Raw genomic sequence first — 12,365 nt, forward strand, 5'->3', positions numbered from 1 at the left:
CTTTAACCGCCTGCTGCTTCCCCTCCTCTCTACTCGGTTCCCCTCCTCGGCTCCTCCGCTCGCATCTCCTGTGGGCGGGACTAAGTCTCGAGGATAGGAGTCGAGGAGGGGAGTTAGAGAAATGAGAAAGGGCCCGTGTCAGATTTTGGTTATTTTGGGGAGGTCGAGATAAATCATATTGTTTGGTGGATGCAGTTTGAACCAGCAGAGTAGCAGCATGGAGGTCGGATCGTCACCAACATAAATAAATAAGTGGTCCGAAAAAGGTTAATGACAAAAGAAATACACATAGCCTTCCTCAGGCAGTGTGTTTGTACCGGGGACGGGAGACCCCCCGTTGATAAGAAACTGTAAGAAATGATCGGGCAATCCCTCCGGAGTGGAGTCATGACGACTGGATCTGAATTATGTTTTTGTATTTGGTGGTTTGTGTCCCAGCTGTTGATCAGCTGTCGATCAGCTGTGCGCAGCGTCTCCACTGCAGCCTGTGCACCTAGTTAGGATGCCACCTGGGCGCCTCCCTAGGGAGGTGTTCCCTGTCCCGCCTACAGCTGGTCCAGAATGCTGCTGCACGCCTCCTTACAAGGACAGGCAGGCGTGAACATATTACGCCTGTACTCGCCTCGTTACACTGGCTACCAGTCAGTTTTAGAATACAATTTAAAATGTTATTGTTTGCATACAAAGCCCTAAACGGTTTAGCCCCACCGTACCTGGCAGATCTTTTAAAACCATACAGACCCACACGGTCACTGAGGTCTGCTGACAGACTCCTTCTGGCCGTCCCTAAATCAAGGTTAGAGCAGCGAGGAGACAGAGCCTTTGCTGTTGCAGCTCCAAAGTTATGGAACGAATTGCCCCTCCAGGTTAGACTTGCTCCAACTCTGCCTGTTTGTAAATCTCGTTTAAAAACCCACTCCTTTTCCCTTGCATTTACATACCAGGTATGACAATACATTGCATTTAGCTGACGCTTTTATCGAAAGCGACTTACAATAAGTGCATTTGACCAAGAAGATACAAACTTGAAGAAAACAGAATCATGAGGTTTCATAGAGCCAAAACATTTCAAGTGCTACTCAACTAGCTTTAGATAAGCCAGTCCTTTGTTAGTATATAAGTTCTTTGTTAGTAATTCTATCGCTCGAAGTGGAATCGAAAGAGATGAGTTTTCAGCCTGCGCCGGAAGATGTGTAAGCTTTCTGCTGTCCTGATGTCAATGGCAGATTACGATCCAATAACAGTGATTTTATTATACATACAACAACTAGGTGGGCCGAAATGCTTAATCACATGCAACTATTCCAAAAAATCAAGGAGGCAGCCAGTTCTCAAGCTAAGCTACTAGTAAGAAAGCAATTAATAATCAAGATGCTCGTGGTTAGAGACAAACACTCACAGTACATTTAGCACCAGACTGCTGGTGAACTCTGCATCAACAGGACAGCAACGTGTCCATCAGGCAGAAGAGTGGAGGATGTGAAGGGAAGTTGTTGGAGCTTGAGGCAGCTATAGGATTCAAAATGTACTTACTGGTTACGCATATTAATACAAGGTGTTATTATAAACAGGTACAATCATGAAATCTGAAGATGAGATTAATTTAAATTCAAGTTGTAAAGGGGGTCTAATTGTGCATCCACATGCAAGGCACGGAGAGTGCAAATTAAACCTTTACCTTATTTTTCGTTAACAGCTAAAGTCATGGCGGCCCCTGACCCCGGCTGGCTCCCACGCCTCAGTGCGAGCAGCAGCAGCAGCAGCAGCTCAGGCAGCAGCAGCAGTAGTGATTCCAGCTCTAGCAGCGATGCCAGTGTCCTCGATACAGGTAAGCTGCCCCCCCCCCTCATCTGTTAGAATTGATCTCCTCTCTCCACTGATGAAATAAGAGCCATGGGAATAATTCAACTGGGTGCCTTTCCAACCCTTATTATGGTTCCACACCAAATATGATACTTCCTTTTTTGCCCTTTTTGTTTAATTTATACACACACTTAAATAATCTTTCTACACTAAAGAGGTGCACATGTCAGTCCCAATGACATCTGAGAGTATTGTGGTCAAATATTATATAGGTTTTTTCTAACTGGACTATAAGTGGTATATGCTGAGGCAATGCCAATGTACATCTACACCTAAGCAAGTGAAACGTTTTGAATCCGTTTTTGATAGAGTATTGTTATGCCTGACACTACCGACTGTGAATTATTGATGTGCATGTCTTTCAGTGCCAAAAACAAAGAAGCAGAAAAGTAAAGACTCTTGCCAAAAGGTTAAGACAAAGGTAAATGCATTCAGCATTTGCTTACTGTAATCAAATGATTAACTGCAAGATCTACAATTTAAAAAAAAAGTAAGGATGTTGTTTCTTCTTAACTCACAGGTAACTCGTACTGCCTGTGGCAAGCAGTTATCGCTGATAAAAGATTTGACAAAAGCCTCTTTGAAGACCTGCCAACCTCCTCGTGCTGGGCAATCCGCCAAAGCAGAAACCAAAGGCCACCCAACATACAATAATAAAGACTGGACCTTTGACGAGATGACTTTATCACCTCCAGGTACTGTTCACATCTGTCCTCTTTGTCCCTCAACTAAGAGGAAATTAAGATTTTTCCAAAAAAATCAAGTTTTCTATTTACATTTTTTGATTTTCCTTCGGGTCTTTGGCATGTCTAAACATGTCTCCATGCTTTAATGTTCAAAACGCTCTTTATTGTTCTCATACTGCCTGTGCTGCAGCACCTCTTTTCACCCTCTGTCTGAAACCAGAGCCCAGTCTGCTCTGATTGGTTAGGTGCCGGCTCTGTTGTGATTTGTCAACCGCTTAGAGATGTCCCGCCCCTTAGCCTATCACGTACAATGTGAGATATTAGCCTTTGCAGACCATTAACATTCACAAAAACCTATCCAACACACTGCAGGAAAGACATGCCCGGCGCCCATTTGACATTCCTGCCCTCTCCTAATAAACACGTTTTTTATTATTTATAAAAAAGAAAAAAAATGTAAATGATAAATAAACGGTGAACTTTTATGCTACGATGTATGTGATGTCAGATAGTAACTTAAAAAAAAAATCGCAGGCTATGTCAAATAAATTCATGTGTCTGTTGTGATTTGTGATTCGTCCACATTTAGACCAATCACAGCGTCACAATCTGCCGCCTATTCTGGATTTGTTTATTGTGCATTCTGTAGACATTTTCTGCTTGAATTACAAAATGGATATCAGAAATTGGCTTAAAAGGTCGTCTACAGAATGCACAATAAACAAATCCAGAATAGGCGGCAGATTGTGACNACTTTTTCATGATATTCTAATATTTAGAGATAGGATATTTGAGTTTTCTTAAGCTGTATGCCATAATCAGCAATATTAAAATAATAAAAGGCTTGCAATATTTCAGTTGATTTGTAATGAATCCAGAATGTATGACATTTTTGTTTTTTTAATTGCATTACAGAAAATAAAGAACTTTATCACAATATTCTAATTTTCTGAGACAGTCCTGTATGTCCTCTTTAAATTACAGATTCAACAAGAAAGCCAGTATTTCTCTGTTTCACTCCACTTTCATTCTGTGTTCTGTCTGTTTTATTTCCAGTTGATCTCTGTATCCTGTTGCCCACATCTCCCTCCCTCTCCACCTCTTTCTCTGTTACTATTGATTCTCTGCTTTGCTTCTCCTCCCTTCAATCTTAGTTTGATGTCTTTTATTCTTCCTCCCTCTCAGTATCTTGTGTATCTCTTCCAATGCACTCTCTTTTTTTCTCCTGTTCTCTTCTCACTACATTGTGGTAGATTTGGTGCAGTCTGATCCTCTGTTATTAATCCGCCCCTGCCGCGTCTGCGACACACACACAGCCCCCGCACCACTGACGGCTTTAATCACTTAGACGACATGCCTCTCTCTCTCTCTCTCTCTCTCTCTCTCTCTCTCTCTCTCTCTCATCACTGAATCTAATGTAATTCAATGAAAGTCAATCTTGTTTTTCCGATTTCCATGGCATCGCACTGCTTGCAAAACACAGACCACGCTGCAGAAATCAGAGTGTGTGTGTGTGTGTGTGTGTGTGTGTGTGTGTGTGTGTGTGTGTGTGTGTGTGTGTGTGTGTGTGTGTGTGTGTGTGTGTGTGTGTGTGTGTGTGTGTGTGTGTGTGTGTGTGTGTGTGTGTGTGTGTGTGTGTGTGTGTGTGTGTGTGTGTGTGTGTGTGAAAAAGACACAGGGTCACTGGGTTCTGTGGTGCGTCAGGGGTTTATGTAACTGCGGGGTGGCTTATATGAGGCGTCCTATGATGTGCTGAATTCACATCACCACACAAACAACAGCATCAAACATACGATTTAAAGTCCGAATACTAACAGCTGATTTCATCATCATATGAGTGGGCTCCAGTAAAAAGAAGCATCCTCTCTTCTTCATGATAGACTTTTCTATCCGATACACACTCATCCCCTTCTCGTGTTTGCTAGATTCTGCCGCCAATCATTTGAGCCAAGTTTGTATCCTCTCCTGCCGCAGACCCATCTAAATTATTAATCCTGCAGACACACAAGCCCACTTCCCACACACAAGCCCACTACCCACACACAAGCCCACTACACACACACAAGCCCACCACACACACACACACACACACACACACACACACACACACACACACACACACACACACACACACACACACACACACACACACACTTGCACTAGCTGGCATCATTCCACAAAACAAAGTATTTTATGACGTCAGAGGAAATATAATGGCTGTGTTTTCAGGAGCAAACAACTGACGCACGATTTCCCCCGCTCCCCCTGGTACAAGTCACATAATTGTCCTTTGTTTCCTTTTCTTTTGCTCACTCACACAGTTATGCACTCGTAACTAAACCTGTGATTTGTCAGCAAGCACCGTTTGCGTCAGATAATGAATCAAATTGTTCTTCCAATGAAATGACCAAGCAGAATCACTGGCTCTGCAGAGAGGTTAGGTGTATTTTTTTCTGCGGAATCATCACAATAATATCACAGAGAAATACATTTTTTAGACCAAATCAGATGCTAAAATGTAATGTGTGCCAGAAAGAAAGACATAATTCAATGTCGGCAGCAGATTGCAACTATGGGTATGTCCTTAAGAATAAAGTAGACTGAAGAGAGGCTGAACCAGGATACTGCAGTCATCTTCATTCACCCAGAACTCTCTATTCTCTGGCTGTAGAGAGGAGTGTGTTATGTTACTATAGCTACTGCTGCAAGGCTGCTTAACCTTCTAACAGGGAACACAATTAGCATATTTTAGCAGCCAGTACTTAAAATAGGCAAGTGCTTAGTAGATCTGCATCAACCACCATCCAAAAAAGTTAAGTGGTACAATTAAGTATTATTTTAAGATTGTAAGATGTTTTATCCATTTTACATTTTATATGGTTTTAATTATCATACATTAAAGACTTGCTCATATACAAAAATATGAAAAAACAAGTGTTGCTTATTAACTGCAGTTACCTTCAAAGGAATAAAAATAAATACTGGCTTTTTAAATTCTATTTATATATTTAGAGATACGACAGCATTACTTTAGTGAATAGTCAGTGATGACAGGGTTTATTTTTGTGCAGTAAAGCAGCATTTTTCACTATAAATGCCTCTTCTCTAAATGACAAGCCCCTATTCACATATCTTGAATTTAAAATTGTTATATCAGCACTTCTGTCATGAACTTTTATTATTCCTCGGCCTTGCACCTGTTGGACAAGGTTGTTCCGGTGTTGATCGTCTCTGTCTGGACTCAGAAATGTCGAATATTTCACATACTCGGCTCATAGAGGATGGAAGGGCTCCCTGGTGAGGTGTGCAGCACTTTGTATTGGAAGAAGGACCTGCTTGTGTTTGACATGGAGGCGTGTGCTGCCATTGGTAAACACACAGGAGCCTATACCTCCAAGGCATGTTCTTTCTTTGGAAGCCGCACGAATAGTCTGTAAATGGTATGTATTCCTAACACGCAGTTAAATAGTGTATGAGCTAAAGGCATGGCTGACTCCATGCGGTGAATTTAATTGGACTTTTTTTTCTCGTTTTTTGTATTCGTGTTGTATATATATTTTTATTTTGAGTGATCGAGGGGTCAATGAACGGTGAGAACCAAGATAAAAAAAAAAGATGTTTTAGTTGTTTAACGAGTGGAAACATGAGAAGGTATCCTGCACCATTTACTTTGTCAACATGATGTTAGAACACTAATCTAATGGAGGGCCAAACTTCAGTTTTAGCTTACTAAATATTAAATAAACATTGCTTTGCACACTTTCAGTAAAGGAATTGCCTGCAAGACATGCTGCATGTTTAAATGAAGGGTACCAGCATTTCATATTACAACTGTTGTGTCTAAAGGTTACAGATGATATACAGATTCACGCTTGTTAATGTCGATCCCACCATTTTACCACTGTTCCTCTTTGGAACAATGGATGAAATACCAGTGGAACTGTTTACTGAAGGTTAGAAAATGTTAACACATTTACTGTATTTACTCAAAGCTCTGCAGTCAGCTGTGACTCACTTTTTATGGCAGGTGGGAGGGGGACTCTCTGCTGTAACCTTAACAACATTAGATCTGGTGGGCTACATCACATTTTAACTATGCACTTCTTCCTCATTCCAAAAACAGATCAACTAATAAAGAAGATAAGAGATTCTGTTTAATCTGTGACCTTTTTGTTTCCCTTTAACTGTTTTTTAGACTTTTTATCCAAACACTGTGGACAAAAACACTTAAATCAAAACGCATAAATACATGTGCAAAGAATTAGATTCGGTGTATAGGTACATTTAAAACAGTAAGAGAAAATGACATTTTTAAATAAGTACAAAAATGAAGATATAAAATAAAGCTAAATTCCTATACAAATATGAAACACTCAAAAATGTATATAGATATTTTTCAACTATCAAGACTATCTGCTTTTAGAGATGAGGAGAAAAAACAGCCAAGTCTCTTTTTGTCTCTTCATCAACATAGTACATGTATTACATTTCCCACTAGAGGGCAGCAGGACCCACTGAGTACAAATCAATAATCTCTCAGCACGGTCACTGTGAGGCAGAGGCACTGTGATCACTTACACCATGTCCTTTCACTTCTAACATCTACAGCTGCATCAAAGAGTTAAATAAGTATGTTCTGTAGCATTGAAGTCATTATTTGATTGACAAAAAATTAATCATATAAAAGAAAAAAGATAATCGTTCTGACTGGTTTAAATTGCATCTGTCACTTCATGGTGTTTTTAAGTAGGATATATTGTATGGTGACATTACTATTTTTTTAGAAATTTCCCAAAAGTTTGAAACAAATTGAAAAGGTATTGTGAAACTCATGGAGAGAATGTGTATGTGGGCTTGTGTGTTTGTGTGTGTGCAAGCTTGTGTTTAGGGGAGGAAGAAATGTGACTATTTTTTAAAGTGGGAAAAGTAACGGCACAGATGTGTGTGAACCTCGATTCCTGTTGAGCTGTTTAGTGTTTGTTTGTTGTACCCAGCAGCCCCCTGGGTGCCTCTCCAGAGGTTATTGGTCATTATCAACCCGGTGACAAATCTCGCTTACACAAGGAGAGGTGTGCGTGCTTTGTCAGTGTGTGACAAACCACACACATACACACAATCACCACCTTTTAAGGTGATTTATCAGCTACTGCTTAGCTAGGGTCCTGGGGTTTTCTACATGAATAAATAATGATAATTCTTTTTTCAACATTTCCTTGCTGATTTAAAATCAATTCACAATTTTTTTTAAACCGACCTGTACATATCTTACCTTCTCTTTTTTAAATCCCTAAAATAAGCTGTATTGCCACATGCCACTGGTGAGCCCACTGGCACGGTTGGAGCTCCCAACCACCTGCAAAGTACAGATGGTGCATCCCGCCTCCACAGACACCTGCTATGGAGTGCACTAAATGACCATTAGTGGAGGGGGGTAAGCTGATAACAAAGCAGGCAGTGAAAGTGCTGGCATGTCATATCATACACATTAGCTCAGCCAGATGGCCGGCCTTCTGAAGCAAAAGTGAAACTGTAATCATTAATGTAATGTAGGTGGTTTAAAACAATGTGTGACAACGCTGATCATTTATTTTTCTGCATCGGTATCCCACGAATCCTTCAAAAGTGTTCAAAGGCCTTGAATTCATTACTATCAAAATTAGATTTTAATTTGAATAAAATGGTTTTAAACACTCTTTTTAAGTCTTAAAAAAAATGGATGTAGAAAGAATGTTGGTTTCTGACATTGAATTGATATTTAAATAATTGATGAACTCTGAAACTGATTGCCAAAAACATTTGTTTGAATTGTGTTTGGCCTTCAAGTGTTACATTCACTTAAAAGTCAAATGTCCTCAAACTGCAGAACCTTGTTTGAACTTATTTTATCCACAACTTATTTTTACATAACTTCCCTTCTCTCCAGGTTTGAGTGCAAATACCTTTAATTTAATTTCTCTATAATTAAAGTATGAAGGGCTCATCACAGAGGGGAAATAATGTCACAAAAACGTAATTCAAGTGTCCTTTAAAAAAAGAAAAGAAATCCATGGCACACTGTGGAATTGGTGCAATATTAAAATACCTTTATTCCACATGGCAACATGTGTTTAAGATCAGCCACGACACGGGCCTTGATTCGATATGTGATATATTGCAGGGTAACTTTATAGAGGGAAATAGCACTTTGATTACCACCATTAGCAGGGAGCTATGGGATCTTTTGTGAATGTAGCAACTAAAGCCCAGTGAGGCCAATGTTTGGCTGATTGCTGGGCCCCCTGCGGTTCTTCCTCCCCCGGCCACACACACACTCTCGGCCCTGGTCGCCCCGGATGCCTCGGCAGGGCTGCAGGAATGTGGCTCACTGTCTGGCCTGAGGGGCTGTTAACAACAGTTTAGTATTGTCTCCTTTTTTACTCATCCACAAACAAACAACCCACATGAGCACACTCCCTGTTCACCGCTTCAGAGGCAAGACGCTGAGAAACACATGCATACACGCCTAAACCATATGCATGAGCTCTCTGTCTTTGCCTTTCTTACCACAATAGTTACATATTACTCGTCATGAACATTGATAAGTTGTGAAAGAATAATGTTTTCCAGGATTAAAAATGTAGGAATATAAGAGCTGATTAAGAAGACTGAGATTGCGACTAAATGTAGAGAATACACATACTTCCTGTTCTCTTGTCAGCTGTGAGCTTGTGCTTCTGTTCTTTGTCTAATGTGATAGTTAAATGTATTCAATATCAATGTTTCCTTAGATTTTGCAGACCAATGATTAATTCAAAAATAATGAATGTTTAATGAAAAGAAGAATATACTGAAATAACGTTCCACCATTTTTGCTGATATCCGTTATACTATGCAGATTTTTCTTATCTAATTTTAGCCAGAACAAAGTTATACTCGCATATATTTTTTAACACCTAATTGTAGGAAACAATAAGTCTCTCCTGTAATGGCGGTATATTATTACGCTCATTGTTAATCGTGACGACCCACTGGAAGATCCAGACATAGAATACATTGATTAATGTAAAATAATTTGTATATAGTATTTTATGTTTAATATGTCTTGTCCTTTCGGTAGGTAAAGTGGCATTCTACCCTGACCTCGATGAAGAGATCGATTTCCTTCACTCAGTCATCGAAAAACAGGAAGTGACTGAGATCAAGACAGAAAGACACCACACAAGCAAACATCCTGGTAAGAGCAATCTTAAAAAAAAAAAAATTAATAAGTTCACACATGCCCTCTGTTACAGTTAACCCCACCCATGTTTCCTCTCATCGCCTTTGGTTTTAACACGGTCTCTTTCTGTGTACCCGCTCTTTCCAGCTGCCGTCACCTCCCAGAAAGAGGAGAAAATAACCAAACCAGGTGTCACCAAACCCAAACTGAAAAGCCAGAATGAAAACAGTACAGACCCCCTCCCCACAGTTTCTGCCCTCCCTGAACCCCCGACCCACCAGCCTCGTGTTACCGGAGTACAGGGTCGAGGTGGTCCTATCGCTGTGCCAGCATCCAAACATAACAAGTTTATAGTCAGTGAGTATGATTTGTTTATGTCATCAGAAGGCTTTAATGCTTTGAGAAAGTGAAAGCCTGTGGGTAAAGAATCCATTGCTGCTACAGTATATTAAAATAAACAAAAAAGGGTAGAAATGCAGTCCATTAGCTTAAAATGTGGGTCATTCTGCTGCGTGGATATTTGGAAGCAAGATTTAATCCCTTTCGGCTTTTATCCCAAAAGAGGGGTTAGTCATTTTCATCCTAAAGTGTTTATTGCTTTTACGATGCATCTCAATTCATTACAACTCATAATGAGAAAATTAGATGATCTATAGCACCCATAAGAAAATGTCTCATCTGACTCAAACACTCATTATTTGCTCCTTAACATGTTCTTATTTTTTTAATCAACCTGCAGTCATGATTTCGCTGTGTGTGGCGGTGGGCTCTGTGGCAGTGATTCTGGCAATCGTCTGTTACGTCAAGTAAGTCTAAAAAAACCTCTACACTGAATGAAATACATACGAACATACATATTCTTCTGCACTTGCACTCGGTATTTGGATTTCAAACAGTTAGTGCATTCACACGGTTTATGGCCAATCGCATTGCAACATGAGTATCCTGATGGTATACTCATACAAGTGTTCACCTTCAATGGTCGCCTACATGGCAACATGGCGATAAGAGGGGTGGATGGTAATCTGTAAAGACCTACAGATATTTTGGCGGGGGAAATGTACCGTCAGATGTTAGCAGCAGTATTGCTCTGTCTGGTTGCAGTTTGACATTAAAAAAGAGGAAGTGGGCAAATATTGTAATAGCTATTTCTGGTAAGTGCAGGACATCCTTGTTGTATTTGAGAAAACACAAACCTGTCAAAATAAAGTCAGTACATTGTGCACTATGACGTTGTTCAACCTTATTCATGTCAAAGACGCTTGAATTAACAACATTAGTTTACAAACGAACATGATTTTTCTGCAGGGGCCGCCATATAAAAAGATTTAGGTTTTTGGATAAGATTACAAATCCAGTATATGTCTACTAAAGTTGAGGAGATAATCGTGAAGGAAGTGAAACCTAGGATCCGAAGTCACTCCTATGACTCACTATGCCTCACTTCTATAGTGAAGTAACAGTAAAAATGTACTATTCCTCGTCTAGGGGCTCCCTTGAACTCCCTAAAGTCTCCTTCTAGTTCCCAGTTGAGAACCACTGGTGTATACCGTGTACTACATAACAATTGTACGAACAGAGGTATCAAAATTGAGACTAGGCCCATGTTAGTTATTAAAAAAGCATGACGTTAGTGTATGCTTTTTGTTTTAAAACACAAAACCAAACTTTATTTTTTGGTAATCAATTTAGTAGACAAGTTATAATTTGGACGTACTTGTGTGTTTGTCAGTCAATGTCAAACCACACTTTAATTTGGTCTTCATGTATGATAAGATCTGTGAGCTTAGGTGACAGGATGTTGTTTTCATGCCAGAGGCAGGAAACAGCCATCATTATTACAGGAGACTCAGATTCATGTTGCCCCCCCACAGGTTGCAGAAAGAATCGCGCCTGGCTCAGAAGGTCGACTACCCGGCTTTCAGAGGAGGGACGAGCTTGCCGGCCCCCCCAGCCAACGGCTCCTCGGTAAGTGACTCTTACTTCACCTATTGTTACAGCTCGCTTCCTTTATCATGAATTTCGGACATGATTGTGCACTATACCTTCTGTTTTCAAACGTCCTCCTCCTGTTGTCTCCTCAGATGGGAGATAAGAATCTGGCACAAAATGCTCAGATGTATCACTACCAACATCAAAAACAGCAGATGCTCTCAATGGGAAAGTACGTTTCTTTGTTTTTTTTTCTTCACTCGCTGACACCTCCTGCCTTTCCTCTTTTTCATGTCTCTCGTGTATTAATGCGGATTTCAAATGTTCAACCACATCCTCTGATATTTTTCCGCTGTTCTTTATCTTAACTGTTTTTTCCCCCTATCTTGCAGCAGCAAACCAGAACAGAAAACCGTTGACACCGAGGTCACATCAGATGAGGAAGAAGTGGGTGGAGATTTCACAGTATATGAGTGCCCTGGACTTGCACCGGTAGGTAGACACACACCACCCACACACACCCACCCACACACACACACACACACACACACACACACACACACACACACACACACACACACCACCAAACACATACAATCCACTCACCACACCAGGCACACATACACACAAAACCAATCCTTTTTGATTTATTGACTAAATATCAAATTTTCTCTTCCCTCCTTGAC

At 40.4% G+C, this 12,365-nt stretch overlaps 2 protein-coding genes across 2 annotated transcripts in view; both read left to right on the forward strand.

Annotated features, from left to right (window-relative positions):
* LOC104967914 (bromodomain testis-specific protein-like) overlaps positions 1–3,703 on the forward strand; it is a 41,887-nt gene extending 38,184 nt beyond the window's left edge. The window contains exons 13-16 of the mRNA XM_010797452.1: positions 1,697–1,828; positions 2,229–2,284; positions 2,384–2,558; positions 3,606–3,703. Coding sequence (XP_010795754.1) covers positions 1,697–1,828; positions 2,229–2,284; positions 2,384–2,558; positions 3,606–3,703 — 461 coding nt within the window. The remainder of the gene's footprint in view (positions 1–1,696; positions 1,829–2,228; positions 2,285–2,383; positions 2,559–3,605) is intronic.
* Positions 3,704–5,830: 2,127 nt separating this feature from the next.
* The window catches only part of LOC104967915 (neural proliferation differentiation and control protein 1-like), a 6,598-nt gene continuing 63 nt past the window's right edge, over positions 5,831–12,365 (forward strand). Inside the window, exons 1-7 of the mRNA XM_010797453.1 lie at positions 5,831–5,918; positions 9,646–9,762; positions 9,895–10,104; positions 10,487–10,553; positions 11,622–11,715; positions 11,832–11,911; positions 12,072–12,171. Of these exons, the coding sequence (XP_010795755.1) occupies positions 5,831–5,918; positions 9,646–9,762; positions 9,895–10,104; positions 10,487–10,553; positions 11,622–11,715; positions 11,832–11,911; positions 12,072–12,171 (756 nt within the window). The remainder of the gene's footprint in view (positions 5,919–9,645; positions 9,763–9,894; positions 10,105–10,486; positions 10,554–11,621; positions 11,716–11,831; positions 11,912–12,071; positions 12,172–12,365) is intronic.

Source organism: Notothenia coriiceps, unplaced genomic scaffold, assembly GCF_000735185.1.
Source record: "Notothenia coriiceps isolate Sejong01 unplaced genomic scaffold, NC01 NC01_scaffold00037939, whole genome shotgun sequence".
In the NCBI taxonomy this organism is placed as follows: Eukaryota; Metazoa; Chordata; class Actinopteri; order Perciformes; family Nototheniidae; genus Notothenia; species Notothenia coriiceps.